General features: G+C 26.8%; 1 protein-coding gene across 1 annotated transcript; it reads right to left on the bottom strand.

Moving 5' to 3' along the window:
• Nucleotides 1-14,359: 14,359 nt before the first annotated feature.
• On the bottom strand, nucleotides 14,360-16,339 carry LOC106780337 (AAA-ATPase At2g46620-like). Its single transcript, XM_014668613.2, has one exon. The coding sequence runs from the start codon at nucleotides 16,051-16,053 to the stop codon at nucleotides 14,617-14,619; it is 1,437 nt and encodes a 478-aa protein (XP_014524099.1). The 5' UTR covers nucleotides 16,054-16,339; the 3' UTR covers nucleotides 14,360-14,616.
• Nucleotides 16,340-26,681: the final 10,342 nt, after the last annotated feature.

Raw genomic sequence — 26,681 nt, 5'->3', positions numbered from 1 at the left:
TCCCTATGAAAAAAATGTTCACTAACTTAGCGATTTTGCTTAACGATTACATAAAATTTAATGTAAAATTATGTTCTATAGCTCAGCCACTTATTTTCTTTTTATGGTAATTAGTGATTTTAATCTTTTAATTCTTCCCATTAACTTCAGATTAGTCCTTTTATGTACTACTAAAAGTTTAAAATATATAAAACCAGTCATGTCAGTACCTCACAAAATACTAATATAATGCACTTTTGATAGTTCTAGGCAGAGCCGTCAAAATGGATCACAACTCGCGAGTTAATTCGGCTTTTGGGTCGGGTTGGATTTGAAAAAATTGAATTTTTTTATGTGGGTCAGATTTCAACCCGGCTCATGCGGGTTGAACCTGTGGTGGGCCGAGTTGGTCCGTCAATCCACCTACCTAATTTTATTTTTTTAATTTATTATTTTATTTATGAAACCCTAAAAAATAAAATACTCTCTTCACTCATTATGTATAACAAAAAAGTAACCTCTGCTCTCACAAATCACTCTCACGGAACTTGTTCTCATGTACAGTGCTGTCACTCTCACTTCTTCACTGAAATTCTTCAAGAAGCACAATTTTTGTATGTTTTTTGTGTTTGTGTTTTGGATTTTGTATGTTTTTTGTGTTTGTGTTTTGGATGACATTTGGATTATATTGTACTTTTTATTATTATTTTGAATTGTCCTCAGTTTAACATCATTGGAAGTGAAATTTGTTTAAATTTGAATATAAAAAGTTTGAATTTTTCTTTTATTTAAAAAAACTCTAATTAAATGGGTTAGTGAGTCAATCCGTTTACCCACGAACCCGTGGTGGATCGAACCGGGTTCAGATTTTTCTGGCTCACTAATAAATAAGCCGGATTGAGTTGACTTACTAAATAACCAACCCGTGATGGGCCGGGCCGGGTTGAGCTGAGTTCCTATTTTGACAGCTCCAATTTTAGGACATAATGAGAGGTTTTTGTTATTTATGGAGTCTAATTTTCTTCCAACAAAAAAATTTCGAAAGTTAAATATAGGTCCATAATAAATGAAAGAACATAGCCTATATAAACTTGTTTTGTAATGGGCAATTCCCTTTTTGTGGAAAATATAATGGGTCACTCTCAGTGGCGAGAGATTTCTTCCTGCACCCCAGTTTTTCTTCCTGCTTCCCTTAAATTCAAAAATCCCAACTTTACCCTCACTCAAAGTAAAAACCCTAACCCAAATTTTAATTAACTTTCATTTTTCATATGTTAATTTATATTTAAATAGATTTCTGATCCTTGTAAATGTAATTATGTGTGCACTTGGTCCCAGTTTTAAACCCTTGATATTTCCTCACTCTGCTTATTCAGTGTTTATCTGTTAGTTTATAATTGGTTTAATACTAAAATAAAAAATATTAATGAGTATAATTAAATTAATAAATATATGTCAAAGTTGTAATATATTTTAATCATATAAGTTAACTAATTAATAATATATTTATTATTCTTTATAAATAATAAATTTTATATATTATCTTTATTTTTTATTAAAAATTTATTTTAAAATTTATTTTTATTTATAATAAGTATATCATACTTATGTTATTTTTAATCATAATATCGAATCATTAGAAAATAATTGTTTATCGTATTATAAATAATTGTTTTAAAAATTTCATATTTTTAAAATTGATAATGTGATTAAAATAAGGGTTAAATATGTTTTTAGTCCCTATACTTTGAGGCGATTTTGGTTTTAGTCCATTTTTAAACTATGGTACAATTTAGTCCTTCAACTTTAGAAAATTCTGGTTTTAGTCCTTTTTACCAAATTTTTTTAATTTTATTTGTTGTTTCAAACACGTTTCATTATAGCATTTGGATTGTTTACACTGTTTGACACATTTTTGGTTCAATGTTAACTGAGAAACGTGCTTGGAACAACAAATAAAGTTAAAAAAATTTGGTAAAAAGGACTAAAACCAAAGTTTTCTAAAGTTGAAGGACTAAATTTTACCATAGTTTGAAAATGGACTAAAACCAAAATCGCCTCAAAGTATAGGGACTAAAAACATATTTAACCCTTAAAATAATGATACTTAGTTATTTTAATATTAAAAATATAAAATAGAAATAGAAATTTCATAAACAAGTTTCAATATTGTAAAATATGTTTTCTTTTTAAAACATTTTTTCTTGAATTTTTTTTTCTAAAATATCTCACCAACTGTTTATTCTTTTGAAGGTCAGAGATCATATGATTTCTTTTAACAGTGAACTTTACAAGATTATTTGATTATTTCTCCAATAGAATAAGTTGATTTTTTGTCTCTTTCTTGGTCACTTATTCTTTCTCCTACATGTAGCTCTTTATTAGCTTGCATATGATGAATTAGTGTTTGATCTATGAATCCTTATTGATTAATGATCTTAGTGTTATGTCCTGATCATGTTTGCTTTGTTCACAATGACAACTTAGTAATCTGTGCATCTAAAGATGCTTGGAGGTTCTTGGACTGTTTTAGGGCAATTACCAAGTAACGAAAGCTAGTTATCTAGTTTTAAGTTTTGATGTTTTTGAAAGTTTGAACTACATATTTAATTTTCTGAGATTGGTTGAAATTATGATATTGGTAGTTAAACTTGTTGAATTGTTGTTGATTTAATAGGTTGTATTTGAATTGTAACTACTTGAATTGATGTTGAATTGAAGAAATGAGAATTTGGCCATTTGAGTAAATTGGTATGCAAATATAACATTTGAAATCTGTTTTTGAACAAAACCTTAAGTCAAAAATACCAATTTGGTCATCTAGACATGTCCTTGTTTCTCCAAAATCATAGAATGAAGTGTATTAGTTTTAGATGCAATGTTGAGTGATGTTGGTATGACGTTGAGCGACCATTTTGTGAATGGTCTAACATTGAGCGGTAATAGGGTATCGTTGAGCGTCAATTACCTTTGTAGGTCATAAACTTAATTCATAATAAATTCATTGAGCGAGAGATTTCTTCTGCTAAGTGAGAGAAAATGCGAGAGCTTTGTTGAGTTCCAGACCTGGAGTTGAGCGTTCCTTGTTGTGAAGCTAATGCATGTTTTTGTGATTTTCTGATTCTTGCTATTTTGAAGTGATTTATATGAATTTAGTTGCACGATTGTTTGGAATTGTTGATGCTTCATGAATTGTAAACATGGCTGTGATTATAAATGTTATGTGATGTGAGAAGAATTTATAAAAGAACTTCTATGACTTGGTGAATGGTTAATGTGTGCTTTGTCATAATAGAGTTCGAAAAGTAGATATCCTAACATACTATCAACCATTTAACTCATATAGAGATGAATGAGGTGGTGGAGAAAATGGTAGGAGATCTTTACCGTGGACTTGTAGTCTTTGGTGCGAAAGATTAATTTCGTAAATGGAAAGATGATAAAAACTATGCTTATAACTTTACAGAGTATAAATACTAGTACTGATCCACATCTATAATCAAACTCTATAATAAAAGATTGAATAATTAAATCTTACTGTTATATGATTTATAAAACGCTATAATGTTGAAATAATATATAATGTGTTAAATTATTTTATGAAATTTCTTTTGAATACTAACTTACCGTATCTTTTTCTTTATCTTTATTTGTGTTTTTTCTTTTTTACAATATAACATGTTTTTGGTAAACGCCAAAGATGTCGTGGAGTGATCTTTTAGAACTTTTAGTTAAATGTTTTATTTGTAGATATTTTATTTTTATAACGTATGTAATATTCTGAATTCTTAATATTAATATAATTATTTACACGAAATAACTATATATATTTCTTATGTGTAATTTCTGAATTATAATTGATATTACATCTTTCATTTTGTTTATAATTAACAGTTCTAACCTACTAAAATTCTGATATAACATAAATCATCACTTTTCTTATTTTGTTATCCTTAATAAAATAAAATAATTAATTTAAATACGGTTTAACACTATGTACATATCATCTTGTCTTACTTTAGTCACTGTAAATTTTTATTAGTTTAAAATTGTGTAAAAAAAGATAGTAATTATTTTTCAATATCACATACAATTTAAAAATATTATAATTATTAATTCTTAAACATATGAAACATATTTTATTATTTTCTTTCAACCTCCTAAAATCTCGATTTATATACAGTAAAAAATAATTAGTTTTACAATCAATTAAAATTATAATATCAAAATTAAAAGATATAAGATAAATTATGAACTTTTAAGTGAATTATAATATATTTTCAATAAAAATACAATGTTAGAAAGTAAATTATTTGATTGAAAAATAAAATAATATAACTTGAGTCCTCTATATGTTTCCAATTTTAGAGACAAAATAATGTAAGTTGTTGACCTTGAATGTCCCTAAATATCTTCCCAAGTTTTAATGAAACATGTTTTTCCATATCCACCCTGAAAGACACACCATTTAATATCCAACTGAATCCCCTTTAATTCAATAAATAAATATTATTTCATTGTGTTTTATGTGAACTTTTTTATTTCTTAAAAGCTATTTCAAAGTTAAAACCTAACTATATAAAAAAAAATCTAATTTGTAATATATTAATTAATTAATATAATGTTTTGTATTATTATTTGATTGTAATAATTTTATATATAATATTTATGAACGCTTTGAAAGTGAAGTACTGATTGTATAATACATTTTTTTTAATTTGAATTGATGATAAGAGAGATTATCAATAAAATAAAACAACTACTTAATGAATCTTAAAGGAAATATTTTTCTTCTAATGCACTAGATTAATAAAAAGGAAAAACAAATATCATTTCAATATATTTTATTAAAAAAAAAAAAAACCATTCTTTAGTGAAGATAGCGGTTGAACTTGAAAACTTTGAAGAATCAAATCAAACGTTTGAAATGATTTCGAAAAAGTCAAAAATTTTGAAATAAAACTTCGCAAGTCAAATACATACATCCATCCATACATACATATATATATATATATATATATATATATATATATATAAATGTAGAATTATTTTTTTAAGAAGTTTTGACCCCTTCAGAAAGACAACTTCAATATAAATTTGAAATTAGTTCGGTAAGAATTTTTTTCCCCTTAATTAAACAAAACATATTTCAACAATAATGTTTTTAAAAATTAATTTTAATTAGAGTGTATATTTATATAAGTTTCTCTATAAGAAATTTTAGAAAAAGTACTATAAAGGTTCTCAATGAACTAAAATTAGTGTATGAATGAGTTAATTTATGAAAACTCTTTTCTACGAATTATTTAATGTTTTATGATTAAATTTAACTTAAATTCATTTAAATATATATGAAGATAAATGTTTTTTTATACTTTTCTCTTCTCAAAGTTATAATGATAAAACTATAAAATGACCTGTTAAATCCTTGATACAAATTAAAGGATCTTAATTAAGTATGTTTTTTCTTCTTTTAAAAGGCTAATACATAAGAAATTTTATCTTATATTAAAAAGCTCATATCAATATTATTTATATGTTTATATATATATATATATATATATATATATATATATATATATTTAATGATATTCCAAGTATTTGATAAATTTATGTGTTTTTAGTTAATTTTTTTTATTTGTTTAGTGTGTTGTTGCTTAACTTTATATTATATTATTTCTTATTTTTTTTACATATTAAAAACATCTAACGTTTTTCTTATTCATATAAAATGGTGATTGATTTTTATTGTTTTTATTAAAAACGTGTGAGATAATAAGATCATCATACTTATCGATTATTTATATGTCATAATTTATAATAACTAATGTACTGTGTTATCTAACACGTTTTTAATGAGATTATTCTTGTTATCTAATACGTTTTTAATAAATTATTTATTATTTTATATCAACTACAATATTATTTTATATTAATCTAATATTATTTTATATATTGACAACAAAATTTCAAAATTCTTTAATATGTGAATACAAATAAATAAGATAGTGAAATAAGATAAGTATCACATTATCAAAATATTTAAACAATAATAACTTAATTGAAATATATAATTTTTTAAATATTCAATAGAGATTCAATTAAAAATATTCATAGTTATCTATAATTTAAAAGTTAATTAAACCTTAAAATTACTTGGAATTAAACGAGTAAAGATTACAAAAAAAAAAAAAAAAACTTGTCCAAACTTAATTTAACTTTTAATAATATATTTTATGGTTTCTTTTCATTTCTCCGAATTGAATTAAAATGAAATCTTTATTTATATAGTTTTTTAAAAATATAATGACGATATCATGGTAAATAATCAATCCTTCTTTTATTAAAGGAAAATGATATTTTGACACCAATTTTTTGACACCATTTTAATACTGTACACGTGTCAAAATGTGATTGGACGATTTCAAATTTTAAAAAGAACTTTGATTTTTTTCTTTCAAATATGCTCTAGTCTCAGCTTTTTTTAATTTAAAATTATCCAACCAGTGTCAAAAATTGGTGTTAAAATATAATTTTCCTTTATTAAATTGTGTTGAATAGTGAGTGCGAGATAAATTGACTCGTTCCTTTTTTATGTCACACTATTTTAACTTGACCATTGAATAAATTTTGACAATTTATTAGTTTATTTTCTTTATAATTGAATGCTCAAAAATTATATCACTTTTTTTCTTATTTTCTTTCTTGTAAAAAAATTCACCATTGGATTTTCCTTTGATAATGAAGAGAATAGGAACAAACTGGTCCCAATATTTTAATGCTTATAAATGTTGTGACTCATTGCTGCACCTGCAAATAAATAAAATTGGGTTTTTAAAAATCAGTGTGTCCAAAGCTGAAATTGGCTTTTCCCTGATTTCTATACAACATTTTGAAGAAAAAAAATGAAAAATAATTTTTTTAAATTAAGAATAAGTACAAGAATAATAAATTATTTTTCTAAACTTGTTAAAGTTATGTCAGTGATGCTGGGTTGACTTTAGTGTATCATGCAAAGATGCATCATTTTCACAACATTTTTTTAATAAAAAATAGAAGTGCATCTAAATTCATTATTTTGATAATTTTAATTAAAAAGAGTTTAAAATTGTAATAATGCATCTCCTCTTATTGTCACCTAAAATTTATATACATTTCTCACCAGCACGTGCCATATTCAATTATATTACAAGTACAAGGAAAGAGAATCTCACTTGCAATTATTTGGAATTTTTTCCTTATCTAAATAAATATTTCTATAATAAACTAGTCAATCATGCACCCCAATAATTAAGATTATAATATATTTTCGTGTGTGTATTGTATGTTAGAGTAAAATTAAATGCATGTCTAATAGTTTTTTTCCTGTCTCTTGTACTCTTTGTTGACTCAAATATAATATCTATATATGGATGGATTCAGCAATTTAGTTAAAAATTATAAAGTTGTGATAAGTAAAATGTTGGGTAGCGTCTCATATATATACAGTTGGTATGTATGGGTTTACTCATATATATAAAGTTGTGATATGTATGGGTTTACTCATCTACGTAAGAGAGTTTTACAGTTGGTATATTTTAATAGGTGTTTGTTTTTTAAAATAAAAAATAAAATAAAAAAGGTAGTTGCTTTTTAAAATTAAAAATAAAATAAAAACTAATAACTTCTCTTGGACCAATCAGGATTTTTAATAATTACTTTTTATTTTTTTTATTTTAAATTAAATTTTAAAATTAAAATACTCTTGAATTTAAAGTTGGTTTTCTTTTTTTAACCGAAACATTTTTGTAACCTAAAATTTGATACACTTTGCTAAAATGTACCAACTAAAAAATCTCCATACGTAAATTACAAACCCCGTGTATATATATATATATATATATATATATATATATATATATATATATATTATTTATATATATTAGTTTTGATATTGGATATTGTGCTCTATTTTCTATTTTTATACGAAGGGAAAAGTTCAAAAATTGTGAAGTTTATGTCTCATTTAATTTTTAAAAAGTAAAAGATAACAAAAATATATTCAAAATTCACTTATAATCTTAGTATATTAAGAGAGAATAACATTAAGTTGTCATTGTAAAATCGACAATGCGGATTCGTTCATTGTTGGATTGTATTAAAAAAATTACATCAGGTTTAAAATATTTTATTCTTTATTTTGACCATCCACCTTGTTGATACAACATTTGAATTAGGAGAAATTTAGTTTATGTATATATGTTTTATCTTTCTTGTTCTGCATTTACAAGTTTGTTGCTTTGCTGTTTGATTGAATGTTAGCATTACTTTTTGTAGTTGATTAAGACTCATTTGTACTCTTTGTTAAGTGGAGCTATTTCTTTAGGATAGACGACTCTTGATTTTTACCCTTGCTTTGAGGGGTTTTCCACGTTAAAAACCTAGATGCTTTTGTTTGTGATTTATTGTTGTTGTTCTTTGATAATTACTCCTTTTAGATTCTTGTAAGTTGGGGAAAATTATATCTATTGCATTATTTGAATATTTAGTTGTGTTGTCATTTTTTCCATCAAAATGACATCAGAGCTCTTAATTAAGGGTTATACTTACTTGAATATTGGAGGCAAAGAAAAGATGGTTGATTTGAATGGTTCAAATCATCACTTATGGAAGGGCATGATGAAAGACTTGCTGTTTGTAAAGGAATTGCATCTTCCAATATTTTCTGCACAGAAGCTAGATTCTATTTTTGATGAAGAATGAGACTTTAAGCACCCACAAGTGTGTGGTTTTATTCGGAAAAATGTTGAAGACAATGTTTATAATCACATTACAAAGGAGACATGCTAGAACTTTATGGGAGAATTGAATCTTTGTATGCTTCTAAGTTGTGCAATAATAATTTGCATTTGTTGAATTGCTTGATGAATTTGAGGTATACGGAGAATTCTTCTATTTCAGATAATTTAAATGAGTTTCAAGGGCTCTTAGATCAACTATGAGGAATGACTATAAAATTTGATGATGAAGTCTTGGGACTATGGCTACTGAATACTCTACCAAAGTCTTGGGAGAAATTTCAGGTTTCAATTACAATCTCAACCTCAAATGATATTGTTTTTTTTTTTCAAATGGCATAGAACAATGCTCTTAATGAAGAGATGATGAGAAGGAAGACATATGATTCTTCATCTCAGTCTGAGATGCTTGTCACAAAAATATAGAAACGGGAATCAAAAGGTGGTAGAGAGAAGAGCAAGTCCAAGTCAAGATAAAAAAAAATATGGTTTCATTATTGTAATAAAACGAGGCACATTCAGAAATATTGTTTTAAGTGCAAAAAGGACAACAAAGATAAGAAGGGCAATTAGAAAAAAATGATCATGGTAATTACTATGTCATTACCACTACAAGTGTTGATCTTACTCTTCTTCGTGACTTTGATTCAATTAATCTTGTATCTGATGAGAGTATGTAAATTATTGATAATGATGCTACATTGCACGTTACACTAAAAAAGAGTTTTTCACATCTTGCATTTTGGAATGTTAAAGGTGGATAATGATGGTGTTATAAAGTGATTGGTGTTGGTGATGTTTTCTTGCAAACCAACATGGGAATGCATATGTTGCTTAAAGGAGTTGAAAATGTCCTATTGTTCGTTTTAACTTAATCTTTATGTATATGCTTGATGATATGTGGTTATGATAATCACTTTAGTTTTGAAAATTGAAAACTCACTAAAGGTAACCTGGTTATGACAAGAGAAAAATAAGCTAAACTATATTGGACAAAAACTTTGATTATTAAAGACACTATGAATGTCATGGATATGGAGGCATATTTGTGACACTTTGGTTATTAAACCCTATCCAATGTTCATTAATAATACTTTATTTTGGAGGATCTCTCAAATGGCTAACCATCATAGAAATTCCATGTGATTATAGTCTCACATTCACATTAGACCTTTATTACCATGTCAATTCATCACAATTGCATAAATTTTTAGAAAAAAAAACCAAAAAAATACATTTGATAAACCAACACACTTATATAGTAGCCCGACAACTAGAGGTGTCAACTTGATCCATGTCCCATGGGTTAGCCCTAACCCATTCCTTTAAAAGCCCCATTTTAAGAAGCCCCTCAAGTGGGGGCCAAAAAAAGCCCCAACCCCCCAAGCCCCTTCTCAAGTGGGTTGGGGTCAGGGTTAAAGTGGGTTTAGCCCCACTAAATAAACTTATGTCTATTTTAATTTTTAAATTTATTTATTTTTCACAAATTCCTAATTTAATTATTTAAGACTCAAATTCTTTATATCATTAAATTTTATATACTTTTTAATTTAAGAAAGAAATGTGAAATTATTTTTTATGTTAAAAGTTTAATTTCAGAAAATTATGAATTTGACTATTTTTTTTAATTATTTACTTATCACTTATTAATTTTTCAGTACAGTATTTATAATCATAATTTTTCGGTGCAGTATTTTTCGTTGTAGCAATGCAATATTTATAATATTTTGATTATTTTCTTAATTATTTATTGATCACTGTTATTATTTATTGATCAGTGCAGTCTAAGTTATTTTTACTTTTTCTAATATGAAATTTCTTTTTCCTAAAAATATATCCATTAAAAATATTATTTAATTAAAATGCTTAATTAGATATTTAATTAAATGTTTTGAAAATATTTAATTTAATATTAATTATTAAATTTTAACTTATNAAACATAAATCATAATTCAATTTTAATAATTCAATTTTAATGTGAAAATTATTTACAAGTAGATTTTAGTTGATATATTTAATATGAATAATCTAATGATAAAATTTTTGAATAAATTCAAACTCGAAAATTTAAATAAAATTCTATTTTGATGAACGACATTTTACAGTAATAAATTTAAACAATATTATTGTTATTTATTTATTATTATTATTATTATAAAAAATTAATAATATTTTTTTAAATTATAAATAACTTATTGCGCTTATATGAAACATAATAAATGTTTGATTGAATGTTTTTTTTTAATTTCTCAATATTTATTATTTTTATTATAAAAATTAATAATAGTTTTTTTTAAATTTCGCAATATTTCACAATCAGTTCAAATATGGTAATAATTTTCATCCGTATTTGTAATACCTGAACTCTATTTGGACACAATTTTCATCAGCATCATTAAATTTAATTAAATTATAGCAACACTTCTTTTCCTTTTATTTATAAGACCATGACTACGAAAACTGGTTTATTATTTGATAGAAACATATATATATATATATATATATATATATATATATATATATATATATATATAAACAAATTTTTGGCATGTTTCCTTTTGCTTGGATGATGTATTTAATTGTGCAGGGGTTGTTTTTAGAAGTGCAGATTTGTTTTAGAAATTATTTGGATTTGATTGTTTAAGAAATTTGGTAAAAAGAAAAGCCCATGGGCTAGCCCTGACCCATAGGGCTTTGGGGCTTTTTAGCCCTGTGGGCTTTTTCAATAAAATATTTTTTTGGTCCTGTGAGCTTTTTTGGCCCCAACCCACATGGGTTAGGGCCAGGGCCTATGAAGTTGGTCAATTCGACAGCTCTACCGACAACGGATGAAATAAAAATGTCCCAGAAACAAGAAATATTGTTAGGATATGCTTTAACCATGACTTTAATACCATATTGAAAAATGAATTTTAAGCCTAATTCAACCCCATAAAACCGGCTTGTAAGGTGAGGTTTGCACCTTATTTATATATATTATAAATTTGTCTTATCTCTAGTCGATGTGAGACTCCAAATCTAAACTCATGTGAAATAAAAATATAATCATTATACCTTCATTCCATATGGGTTAATCTTCTTAATGAATTAGGAAAAGGATATGCTATCAGTTTCTTCTACAACTAGAAAGTTACTACATTAATAATCCAACTCTTACCTTTTATCACTTTTTACTATATCAAAAGTGTTACGATTATTCAATACACATTAATTAACTTTCTGGTTTAAATAAAAACTAATTATAAATTAATTTAAGATATAAATATGGGATTATATTTTTATTTAGGAATTAATGATGAAGTATGAGAATAACGTATTTTAAGACATTATCACATTTTAAAGAGTATATATAAAAATTTGGTTTAAATAATAAATTATCTATATTTTTTTTCTCATTTTTATATTATAAATAACTAAACATGATAAATAAATAAATATGTTTATAGAATAACATCACCTTTTAATTTTTTCATTCTTAGGGCTCTTTCCCGTACATCAAAGGTATCTTTCGAAACAAAATATAAATATAATAAATGATGTTTCGGTAGATATTTTTGGGGACCGAGACACTAACTTGGATGACGCGGCTTTATCTCTTTTTGGTGCTGGGACGGACTGGATTGCTAGTTCTTCTTGAGTCTTGACCACTCGCTCTCCTTGTAAGTAGAGTGTAGTTGAGTGTGAGTTGGAAGATGATTGGAAGGTGATTGGAAGTATCTGGCTTGTGGCCCTGACTCTCTATTTATAATTTGTCTCATAGACCGATATAAGCCCAACAGAATAAAATATAAACAGAATATAATATAAACAGACTTACCCGAAAATCTGGTTAGTTGCTAAATATCTTCTTGATTATCCTTTGATTATTTTATCTTCTGCTTATCAATATATTTAATAAGATATTCTTGATTATCCTTTGATTATTTTATATCTCTAATAAGATATATCGTAACCGCTCGGCCCAGATATCATACTCTACAAATGATATAATATGATATAAGAGAAAAATTAAAAAGAATTATTGGTGTTAATTATTGTGTGTTTGTGATATTGTAATGTTCACATTTAATAACCTAAATCTAAAAGTATGTCAGAAAATATTAGAACAGTTCTGGAATTACACATCCTTAAATTAATAGGGTCAAAGTGTAGGAAGTAAAAGCATTACTTAAAGTTTTAACATTAACTTTTTTAGCGTTTTTTCTGTATAATGTGATGTTTGACTTATATATTGATAATTTTAAAATGTAATTTTTTATTTATTTCCAGTTTGACTCTGGAATGATTTGCTCATTACATTGAATACATTTTCGTTAATTTTGATTTTATTGTTTTTTCGTCATCAACATAGTAATTTTGACCGTGGAAAGTTTCAAAACTAATGTGAACTAGAAAAAGAATAATAAGAAATCTTCAATGGTAGAAAATTGAAACTAAAACAATAATGTTACACCTTATATTTTTGTTATTGGTAAGAAAATTAAAATTATTAAAAATGACAAACATTGTAAAATATATAAGTATTATTTTGTTAACAAATTTAAAATAAATTAGATATCGTATCTAATTAAACTTTCATTTTTTTAGTTTAAAATATTTTCTTTATACAAAACTTTTTCTTTCTATATTCTTCCTTTTTTTAGTAAATGTAAGTTTTGATAGTAGTTTTGGTGAGTAATCTTGTTTCGTGTTTATCATATTTCTTCTTTTTTTATCTTTTTAAGCAAATGGTTGAGAAAAAGAAATGTCGTTGGTGTATAAGTTTATTACTTGAGAGGTTATTTGGATTGTGAAATTGGATACCATTTGAATTGATGAATTGATTATAGAAAGTTCATAATATATTTTTTTTTTTTTGGAGTTTATTGATATAGCCAAAATGTATAATTACTTGAAAGTATATAGATACCTTATGATATAATAGGAATTGTGTGCTTATAACTAATATTGTTAAATATAGGAATAATATAACTTTTGAAAATTATAGTTAAGTTATTTAGATTTATTAAGTTAAGTTTTACTTTAGTGATACACTAGTGACACATTATATGTACATATTGTTGCAGGTGAGATTTAAACAATGTGTAATAATTATAATCACTGTTTATGCTTCTTAAGTATCTATAAATATTTAAATTGAATCTTTTATCCGAAAATATAATGTATAATCAATACATAAATAATAAACAACTTTAATATGGTTATTGTAATTCTATAACAATTTTTTTTTTCAATATATTTTTTATTGTATTTTAATATCATAATTATATTTTAATGATATGTACTTGGAATGTCAAAATATAAATTTCAAGATAATTTAATTTTTTAATTAATCTTCTATATTTATCAGAAATTGAAAATGACTTTCTCTCATTAGATATAAAAAGTCAGTGTTAGATTCTATGATATGTTAGCATAGAATTCATTATTCTAATTTTCTCCAAAATGACCTCTTTTAAAAAAATGTCATTATTAGATTATACTACTTAATTCATTCTTATGAGAAATAACAAAAAAATCTTCATTAACCAAGTTAAAAATAATAAATCAAATTATTTTATGACAGAATAAATAAAAAAAAACATGTAATACTTTTTCGAATGTGAAATCTATACAATTGACTCATTTATTAAAATTATAGTAATAAACTTTACAATTGAGTAGTTTTCTTTTGCAGGCTAAGTTTCTATCTTTTCTATCCTTTAAATTTCTACAATGTCACTAAAAATATCCCATCCCATTGGAAATAATTTAAGAGGGAACAGTATGGATACTTTTCGGTGAAGTATCCTATCAATAAAACATTATTATTATTATTTTTAATTAAAAAGAAAAAATAAAAAAAGTGAATTTTTTTTTTTCAATTTTTATCTATTGTCGGGCCAAGGGGTTGGATTTTAGGATAGTTTGTTCTTCTGCCGTTCCGTTTTTTGAAGAAACCATAAAACTTCCGCGAATCTTTAACCGTAGATAACTCGTCCCCACCAAAGGACGGTACGTCCACGTCATCAACCCCTATCTGCCGTCCAATCATCTCCGCGTACTTTCTCCCATCACCATCCGATTGGAGCGCCCCGATTACCGATTTTATCGCCCGACTCGGCGAGTTCCGGTTCGCGATCATCAACTCGCTGATCTCGGCGGGGCTGAGACTAGCGCCCTGCCTGAAAATATCCTCAACCTGCGCGAACAGCTTGTGCTCCCTCACTCCAAGGTAGCTGCTCGCAAGCGTCTTGAATGCCGAGAAATCGCAAACCGGAAAGTGGATGTGCACGTCGACCCGACCCGGCCGCATCAAGTTCGGGTCCACCCACTCCTTGCTGTTCATCGTGAACACCATCACCCTCTCCTCACCGCAACACGCGCTCAGAATCCCGTCCATGAAGCTCTGGATCCCCCTCACCGAAACGGCAGACTCCGTTTGCGGTTCGAGAAATCGGTCGAGATCCTCTATCACGACGATCGACTTCGCCGTCGTTTCCATCAGGAGAAACTTAAGATCCGAATCGCAGCGAATCTTTGAGAGGTCCACGTCGTACACGTCGTAGCGGAGAAAGTTCGCCATCGCAGCGACGAAGCTCGATTTTCCGGTGCCGGAGGCACCGTACAATAGAAAGCTTCGCTTCCACGCGCGGCCGAGTTTACGGTAGTATTGCTTGGCTTTGAGAAACGATTCGATATCAGATTTGATTCTGTTCTTGAGATCCTTCTCCATAGCTATCGTTTCAAAAGTCGCTGGATGAGTGAACGGAACTGATCTCCATCGCGTTTCTCCCCTGCTGCCTTCGCCGGGATCGACGTTCATGAACAACCGCAAATGGCGCTTCCTTTGGTTCTCCATCTCGTCGGCGACGGTATTGATGTGGCGGAGGTACTGGCGGAGGATTCGGCGTTTATCGGTTTGTCTGATTTTGAGAACGAATGATGAAATCCGGTCCGGTTGTTGGAACCAGAAGAGTGTGGCCCCGAGGAAATTGTCCTGGATGGTTTGGTTTGGGTCGAGGCGCAAAACGATGTCGTTGTGGTCGTGACCGGAAACGAGATTGGTGAAGTCAGCGTCCTCTAAGGAAGGAAGAGAATGCAAATAGAGAGAAAGTTTACGGTGAAAGTGATTCCGTTGCATGGCTTCGTTGAATTCGGGGACTTTGAGGAACTGGTGGACGTGGAACAAATCCTGCACCCTTCTCAACGCTTTTCTTATGCTTTGTATCAATCCCGTTTTGAACAGCAACCATCGAATTACGAAACCTATGACCAAGCTGAGGATCACCAGGAATATGGGGTTGTAACCACTCATGACGACAATGATTTTTTGGTTAGAATAAAGAAAGAAAATCACATTTGCATTTTGGTGTGAAGATTTGGATGAAGAAGGAGAAGAAAGAGTTATGTGGTGTTGAGGATAATCCTTAATCTTTGCTTCCAGCTACCTACGTGTTATAATTCTATTCAATTCAACGTCTACGTGTTTCTCCTTCTTCTTTAACTCAATATATAGCACTTTCTGTCACGAAATCTCTTTATTATTTTTTCTTTCAACACGGAATTAGGTGAAATAACCATCACACTTGTTTTCCTTTCAAAACTAATTATTTGTTTTATTTGCCTCCCATCCAAACTAAAACTTCATTTTTGTTTCATTAATTACCCAATCAGCTTCTGCCACGTCGCTAACCATTTCCCACTTATTCATAATACATAAATTAATTAAACTTGTAATTAATTATATGAGTCAAACAGTCAAACCTTATATATACAAACAGGAAGATGTATTAAGGGCAAAGTTAAAGAATTTTCTATACAAGACTTCCATGTATTTTAAATTGACCAGCTATGATAAAATTGAATAATTAATATTTATTGTGTAAATAGATAATTGCCATTTTTTTTTCTCAATTACGCGTATAACTGAAAAAAAGATACAAACAATAATAATACTAATAATAGATAAATAAAATAAGCAAGTTTAAGGGCCATTTTATAACTTATATTTTTAAGTTTTCAATTCAATCAATATTATTTTTTTTTCGGAACACAACTTAAAATAGAATGTATGATAGATATAAAGAGGGAGAGGGGATGTATAATAAACTAATAGTTATAAAATTAATGAATTCAAATTAATTTTAAAAACAATTATTAGTCATGGGGTCAACCATGATTAGTCTGTTATTTATATTTCAACCATGGCCATAATGAATGACTATTCTATTGTAATTATAACTAAGATTTAAAATATTATAAAATTGAACAGATTCTTAAATGGATGCCTTTCGTCAAGGTAACTTTTTTAGAAGATCATGATTCCTAAGAATTAAGAATGTATCCATTTAGTTCTTTGTTAATGATTGTTATATTTTTACTTAGAAATGTTAAAAAGTATTTCAAATTATGTGAATTACTATAAACATGTAGTTATTAGTTGAAGGGAGACATATTAAAACACTTATCACCGCTATCTTGTATTCATTTCCTATAAGTTCTAATACCATTATTTTAAACTTTGTGAAAGTTAAACGATAGAAAAACATGTTAGGATTATACAGAAAATATTTTTCTTTAATATGACCAATTCAAAGATATTTTCATCAATATCATATTACCCGAATATTCTATAAATTTGTCTTTGTTCAGAATGATGTTGAGCAGGGTTCTGATTATAATATAGAGTATGTATATATTTTTTATAATATAAAATATGTACGTTCATGATGGTTTTGGTTGATAATAAATAGTGTACTTTGATCAATATTTTCATTATAAATGTATCAAAACTTTCTTATTTCTTAAAGAGGAATATGATTACTTTTTTGGAAAATTAAATATTTGTTTTGATGTGTGAAAATTATATATCACTATCTTTTATAAATAAATAAATAAATCGTATAGTTTTGAAACTAAGAAACAAGCCTTTAAAAAAGAAAATCAAAACTAATGTAATATTAAGAATAATGATACGTTGATAAAATTTTAACATATTATATGTATATATAATTAGTCCAAAATTACTTCACAATCAATAATAATAATAATTATAAACATCAATATTAACCAATAATAAAATAATACGTTTTGATTCAAAATTACTTCACAGTCAATAATAATGATCATATATGATCATAATTTCTTTTGGTTGAAATTATGAATTATATTTAAAAAACTTAAAAATACACCCATTCCCAAACTGAATTGAAATTCTCTTTAGGGCTTCCTATTGTTTGTATTCACGTCATCAACTTTCACTTATTATATAATAAAGATAACTTTTCAGCTTAATTAATTATATATCTTTTATTTGCTTCTTTAATCATGACATCAAATTCCATCATTTAATAATGTTATCCGTGACTAGCTACTTTTTTCATTCTACTATCTTTCCAATTTAATAATGTTATTAAATTATAGCACAAAAAAATTATAGCAGGCCTAAACCTAATTTTCAATGAGAAGTATATTTAAATAACTTTTCTCCTGAATAAAAAGACTACTAACTTGTGTGTAAAATAAAACATCCAAATATTTATAAGAAAGTCACATTTCTTTTATAAATTAAAATTAATTTATATAGAAGTTAAAATAAACTTGAATAGAAATTAAGTTAAAATAAATAGAATTACTTAATTTTTCTTCAATTTTATTTTAACTTCTATATAGATCTAAATTTTTGTAGTGTAAAAATAGTAAAAGAAGAAATTAATAACATTTGTTTGATAAAGTTATAATTAATTTATTTAATAGTTGAATTTTATAGAAAATAGAATAATAAAATTTATATGAATTAATTCATCTGAAAACCAATTTTACTTTCTAACTTATTAATTTTACGTTTTTTTTTTATAAGTGCTAACTCTATAAGTTATGCAAAATGAATTGTAATTAATTAACTGTTAGAAAGAGTCTTACTGCCACTGAAGAAATCGATTATTCAATGATTCATGTTGTAAACAAAAGACAAGATAACCCTAGTTGCTATCCTCTTTCTCACTAACATACTATATGGTAATATGTTTACTTGTTCAATTATTGATCTCGTTTTAAAAACATTAGAAATAAAAAATCTCTATAAAAAATATTTCCACTTTGATGTTTGAAGTATTCTTTTGTAAAGAAACAAATGCCCCTATAAAAAAAAAATACAGAAAAGGTATTTTTGAAAATAAGTAAGTACCTTTGTGAAAATGTTTTTTTTTTTTATGTTTGAATTAATAATTATAAAAACGTCACATGTATATTTGGTTTCTTATTATTTTTTAAGGATTTTTACATAAATGATGAAAATAACGTAGCATGTGTTATTTCTTTATTTCTCATATTTTGGAAACCGTTTTATAAATTTTGAAAAGGATAATGATATTATTGATTGTGAAGTAAATTTGGACCAATCACATAGAATGACAAGTAGATGATGTTCAAATGTTGTCAAAAAAAGTTGTCTAAATATTATTATCCGATTGAAAAATAAGAAAGAAAGTCAAAACAATAATTATTATTCTCATGAACTAGTTTTTTTTTTTAATGTTCACACTTATTTCTTATTTAATTTTTGGTATGCATGGCTTGATTTGTTTTGTCATAATTTAGCCCTTTGTAACATGGAAGAGCTGAAGAAATTGTGGACACAAATACACAAGACTATAATATTAGTTCTTCTCCAATTGGTATGAGCTATGGTGGGTTTCTTTCTAACTACTATTGCTTGTTCAACCTTCAGTTCTTATGTAAGTATAACACTTTTCTAGGTGTCATTATTTTATGTTTGATTTTAACATTAAAAAGTCAAGCAGAGGAATCTCTTATATGGTGAGAAATATTGAAATTTTATGCTCAAAATCCAAAAAAAAAGTTGAAAAAATGGGCAAAAACTGCATCATTTCATCCCATCATCATTGACTGTGACATGTAAGAATAGAAAACAACCACACTTCACTGATTAATTAAGCATAGTTCCAAGACATCATCGCAATATCTCTTTTTGGACTGTTTCATCCTTTGCTTTTGTCGTAATTAACTGTTATACATCAGCAGATAAAACACAACTTCGTAAATTGTTGCATGCATCTCCTTTATGTTCCGTACAACACGTGAATTTGAGGTTTTGCTATATTTTTAAGTAATAACTTTCTGAGCTTCTATATGTATTGCCGACACGTATGATTCTGCAAATTAATGATGAAATCAGTGGTAAATACGACAAATGCATCCAACAATAATTAGTGTATTTGCATCAGCTCAATATGAGATTCTTATACTTGTCTTTCACTCTTTATATTATAGTATCTATTTCTGCAGAACTGATCCGCCGCTTGCATGCATGAAACATGCATTAATCTATTAACTGTGTTTCTTGTTCTTGTATTAACATATTGGAAGATCGATTCTTAAGTTTTAAAAATAGTTATGATATCTCTTATATAAACAATGATTGTTGGCAGTGAGATATATATATATATATATATATATATATATATATATATATATATATATATATATATATATATATATATATATATATATATATATATATATTGTAAGTTCTTAAAGATTGAGAAGCATGATGGTTTTTTATTTGTTATTGAAGTTGTTGAAGATCATACGTCAGTGGAGGATTGAAATTGAAGCAGATTTTAGCATGATTGTACGTTGATATGAAGATTTTGTTGAAGTTTGAAATGCAGTACATAAAAGGGAACTGAGAGACACAGGGCACGAAAAGTTGATGAAATTAATGAAGCAATGAATGTATAGAGAAAAAGGCATTAGTGTACTGTCACTGTTATTCAGGGCAAAAGGCTGCAGGCAATGCTCAGAAATTTATTAACAACTGATTATTATTATTATTGTTCCACTCGCGTTATGTAGTGTAAGGTCTGAATAATTTTAGGATTATGATATTGGTAATATGTTTTTTATAATATTTTAATATTAAGTATTTATGATTATTATTATTAATTATTATTATTGATTGTAAAATATTTTTGATTCACATGTTAAAATATTATTAAAATATCATTATTTAAAATTTTAACTGTTGTATACGTTTAAATTCCTATTCAAGACCGTCTGATATTAAAATTAATTTTATGTTTAATGATTAATAATTAATGTAAGAATAAATGTATGTAAGTTATTTTTTATTTATAAATTTTAAAAAGAAAATTTTTATTAACATTAATTTAATTATGATTTAATCATAATCGTATGAAATTATATTTTAACATTAAGTTGATCCGTATTAGAGATAATCTAATATTATAAAAATGTTTACAATATGTTTTTAGCTGAATGATATTTGAACTAAATATGTTTACAATTATCTCAAATTTACTGAAAAAAATATTTAATATATATCGGGTACTCATTCTCGTTTATAATATATCGATTTTTAGGATAAAAAACTTTCCCGTAAATAATTAAAAGAAATAAAACAAAATTTTCTATAAACTATACTCTATTTATATACAAATTAAAATTAAATTCAGATAATTCATATAATAAATATTTTGTATCCTTTATAAATTATTTAGATGTATAGGTTAATTTTAGTTAAAGAATAAAATTCATATTTTATAAAGTTTTTGTCGTAAAAAATGTTTTGATTAAATTTGAAAGAGATCCTAAGTGTTGGTTGTTGTGATAACTGATTTTCGCTGCTCTAAAAGTAAAGAATTAAAAATTATTTTTATAGAAATGGTTTTTCAAAATACTTTGGAGAAATTTTTTAAATAAAATATTTTAAAAATAAAAATTACCACATTAATATTTTTGACGGAGAAGACCAAGAATTGTTTTCCGAGTCAGCTCTAAGTTTGCAGGCTATTACTTCCTGCACCCCATCAGAAATTTTTCAGCATCCTATCACTCTGGACCAATTCCGAATTTTTTCCGGTTCAGTAATCTTCTCTTTCTATTGCGATATTTTTTTGGGAAAGCTTTCTGATGGTGGATGAGAAATTTAATGGGGGTGTAGGAAGTAATATCCATTGTTGCATTGCTGTGGATCAGTTTTGAGCTTAGTAGATTACAGAAGTTCATAAAGCCTAATAAACAGTGAAAGCTCAAAAACTGTGGGTCACTTTATACTGCACTTAGTGTTTTCTCGAAAATTATTAAATTATATAAATAATTAGAGAAGTATTCCCTCTACCACCCCATCTTCTCCCAACACCTCCTCAATATTTTTTAAATTCTAAACTTATCCTCTTCACTTTTACTTTTATTTATTTTACTTTTTAACTTTTAAAATCCTAATCCTTTCTATTTCATTCAGCCACAAGACCCCCTCCTCCCACCCTCCACTCCCGTGTGGTGTAAGGTCAGAGGCTACGACCTATTCAACTCAATCGTCACCTCTAATCTCTAAATGGACATTCTCTCTCACCAAAATGACAACAACACCACCTTATGCGTCTTCACCTTCTTTGCTCCCACAGACGGATCCCTCTTCGCTCCATTTCCACGTTGTCCCTTGCTGCCTCTCTCGCCCACCTCTGCCTCCTCCGCGATGGTTACATGCTTCCCATTCTCCTCCCTTAGCACCTTCTCCAACTTACGCACCGCAATACCTTTGCCATTGTTGTCGACAGTGTCGACGTTGCTTTTCACGACCTCTATTACGGCCATTACTTTGTCATTCACGGCCTCGTTGGAATTCTCAGTCCCCGATCCAACGTTTCTCCTTCTCATTCTCCTTCGCCTTCGCCGACACAATTGGCTCCTCCGATTCGTTCAAGAAGCAGTCCTAACTCGCCGTCAAACTAATCAGTTCTTGCTTTAGTTCCTAATTTCGCTTCGCGTTCCCCCGATTGAGGCTCCAGCATCGGCCAATTGGTTCTTCAGAAGAGGAATTTGAGTGGAAAGGTTATACTCCGACAGGTTTGCCTCCGAGATATCCTGGTTTAGTAATATCACAACCACTAGAGGGATATTTTGACGCTTTGGCTTCAGTTCCGATGCCCAAAGCATTAGAAGGAATGAGAAAGTGTTTGAATCCCATTGTGATATTGAAAGAATCTAACATGCAATGCCATTAAGCATGAATCATTGCATGCGTTTAAGAAGCAACTCATATCCACATCCGCTACACTCTTAGACTTATATATTCAATGAATCTTCAACCATCACTACTAAGACGAAGCTTTCCCACCACTACACCCTCTTGCATCATAATGAAGCTTTGTTATCTCCAACCAAACACACCACAATCCCCACAACCACACTTTCAGCAAACAAAAATCATATAGAAAAGAAATTTGAGAGGAATTTCATTCAAAAGAAAGTGGTTGACTATTGTGGAGGTGCATTCATAATTGTGATGGTAGGTGGAGACATTAATGAAGTGGTTAAGTATTGGGTAAAAAAATAAAAACAGAAATAAAATAGCTGAAAGACAAAAGAGGATAGAAAGGTTCAAGAAGCTATATGTGTGATGGTGGAAGAAGTAACACCCAAATAATTATGCTTTATGGAAATTAAAAAAACAAGATTATAAAAAAGAAAAGTTATTAAAAGAAAAGTCAAGAGAGCTTTTAAACTTTATTTAAAAAAGAATTTGTAGGCGTAAGTCTGAATCTTATTATAATGGGATATACGTATCCATGTCACAGTCGAACATTAGAATAAATAATTAAATATTACTGTTGAAATTTTTACTAAAATACAGTAAGAATAGTAACACCTCTAAACATGAGTTATATTATATACATAACAAAACTTATCTAACATAAAACCTTAAAATTTAGTATCGTTGTATTTTTTGGTTTTTTATATATTACTCAAATTTTCATGTTTTTATTATTGACAACTTTCTATTCATATATAGATTTCTAACATGATGCAATTCCTATTTTTCCTGTTGAAATTAATTGCTAATTATGATTATAAAGTCATCTTTGTTTCACATAATTATTTTAATCACTTTCATTATGAGATATCATCTCTTACCACTTTTATATTTCTTTACTGCGAATTGTATATAAACAGTACTTTTTTAAAAACAATGCTATCTAGAATATGTCAATGCAAATTGTATATAGATAATGCTTTTTTAAAAACAATGCTATTTATAACTATGTTAAAAGATAACGTTTTTTTAAATAGTACTATCCATTATTATTTTATATGATTTTTTTTTAATTTATTAATTGAAATATACTAATAGATAGCGTTTATTTAATTAATTATTGAGAAAAAATAGATATTGTTTTTTTAAAAAAGTGTTATTTATTGGAATACAATAGATAACACTTTTTATAATAAGCGTTATTATAATAAGCGTTATCTATGAGGGTTAAAATAATTTTAGTTTGCGCTTTTTCTTCGAGTGTTTATGCGTTTTCGTTTCTACTTTCAGTCTCTGCAATCTTAAATCTCGTGTGGCTCTGGCGTCTTTGTTCCGTTCCAGTTGCCGTTTTCATCAGTGCATGTTGTCTCAAGCTGTAGGGCTCCTTTGTTTCCTTCATTTCAGGGTTGATGTTTTAGATATCTCATTCTCTTTTTCTCGTTCTCTTCTCTGTTTCGTTTCTTCTTTGCCCTATTTTCATAAAAATGCGTTTTCCATCAGGTATGCGCGCCACTACCTCTAAAGAACTTGTTTTAGAGCTCTATTGGTGTATTGGGTGTAGGATATTTGTTCATGTACTAGGTTTAGGAACCCATTCTAACTTGCTTTGTTGTTAGGGCAAACCTTGAGAGAAAACGACACTCCTCTGGTGAGTCTTCTCTCTCGTTGAATTAGAATTCTAAAATTGAACATGTTAGGTTTTGTATGATGCCATGTACTCTTACTCTACTTCCATTGCAAGAAGAGTCCAATGCATTTTAAGGGTTTTCTATGTTTTAGTTTGGAATACTTTTTTTTTTTCTGAAAATTAATTTAACATTGTAATATAAGATGTTTAAAGGGGAGGGACATAAAAAATATGAAGTTAATGAGATAATACATGAAATGGTTGTGGTATGAAATGGATGCTTAATGGGAATGAGGCGCTTTAGTATTAACTAAAGTAATCTTTGAGTTGTAAAGTAAAGTTGTGATGGTGTTGTATTAGTTGACTAACAGAAATTTAGAATGTTTGATTTTATACTTTATTAGTTGGATATGTGTGAGTTTACATTAAGTGATCTAAACGCGAGATTGTGTGTTTGTTTACAATAAGATAGTTTTAGTTCATCTTGATAGTTAGAATAATTATGATACAAGACCTAAAAACAAAAATGCACACTTGAATCTAATTGAGTAAGGGTAGAAGTGAAATTGCTCTCTTGAAGATTGTGGAATTAGTGTTATCAATTTTTAAGTGTTTCTTGCTCTTTGTCATGTTACATGTGTGTTTTGTGTCATCTATTAGTATTTTGACCATCAATTTATTTTTAATTACTGAATTTGTTTTTTATAACAATTAAAAATAAATAAATAAAGTTAGAAACAAATATTATACTTTAAATATTGATGATATATATGAAAGAAATTAACTTAATAATATTCACTTTTAATAAGAGACATTAATTTTGACATTTTTTTTTATCTTCAAAAGTTTAAAGAATTTACAGTTTTTCCTTTTTAATAATATTTATGTATTGAAATTATTATCAAAATTTAACATGAATATATTGCAGTTTTAAATGATTATTATTTTTCATATTTTATTATTTAATTTATTAATAACGTCATTACTTAATTATTTATTTATTATTTTATAGCATATATTAATTTGTATCATTAATAAATTATTACTATTATATATATTATGCATTATAATAATTATTATATTCTTGAGTTCTTAGATTTTGTTCTCTTCTCAGATGTAAATTCTTTTTAAATGTAAAGAATATGTGAAAGTTGGTTAGAGGCATTAAAAATGCTCATAAAAAAACTCCATTTTATAACTTTTTTATTCGAACTTCAAATGCAATTTTTGTTACTATATTTTTACACTATTTTGCAATTTTAAATTTCGAATCCAAATTTGTTACCCATAATCTTAGATTTCAAACATTTGGTTGACAATATGAATCTTATTTTAGAAAAAAAAACTGAAATAGAAATGATTAGTTATATTTTTATCTTCAAAAGTTTAAAAAATTTATAATTTTTACTTTCTAATAATATATTTATGTCTTCGTTATTGAAATTATTTTTTAAATAATATTAAATTTATCATAGTTGCATTGCAATTTTAAATGAAATTTCTAACATATTATTATTTAATTTATTAACAATGTAATTATAAATTATTTATTTATTGTTTTATATTATTATTATTTAACTTTTGTTATTATTATTAAGTAATATTTCGTGTTAGAATAGATTATTAATTTTTAAGTACCATTAAAGTTGTTGATTTTTTTGTATTGTTCCCATCTTAAATACGAATGTTCATGATAGGTGATAAATATGTGAAAATTATTTAAGAACATTAAAAAGGTCCATGAGATTAAAATTCAGTCATTTTTAAGTTTTTGTCTAAATTATTAATTATTAATTAAAGTTATTATTATTGTTATGATTAGTAATTAATAATATATTATATATAAATTATAAATAAATTAATTAATATATAAGAGAATGTCTCTTTGAAACACATATTGTCATATTAACCATATATTTTAATTAAAAGTAAAATATTTTTTTATCGTAACTTATTATATTATTAACTAAAATTCAGTTATTATGAAATTTTGCTTAAATTATTATTCGTATAATTAATAATATATAATATATAAATTAATTAAGTTAATAATTTATGAAAGAATGTTTTTTAATTTTTTTTTATAAATTAATAATGTTTTTTAGTTATAGTTTTATATTTAAATTATAGTATGTGACAGATGTAAAGTTAATGATTGAAGTGTAATCCTAAATCTCCCTATCAGATATCAGAATCTATGTACCTTATCTTCTTCTACTGTTCCACTCTTGAACATTTT

The sequence above is a fragment of the Vigna radiata genome, unplaced genomic scaffold (assembly GCF_000741045.1).
Source record: "Vigna radiata var. radiata cultivar VC1973A unplaced genomic scaffold, Vradiata_ver6 scaffold_179, whole genome shotgun sequence".
In the NCBI taxonomy this organism is placed as follows: Eukaryota; Viridiplantae; Streptophyta; class Magnoliopsida; order Fabales; family Fabaceae; genus Vigna; species Vigna radiata.
Note: the sequence above shows the minus strand (reverse complement) of the source record. Positions and strands in the feature narration are given on the sequence as shown.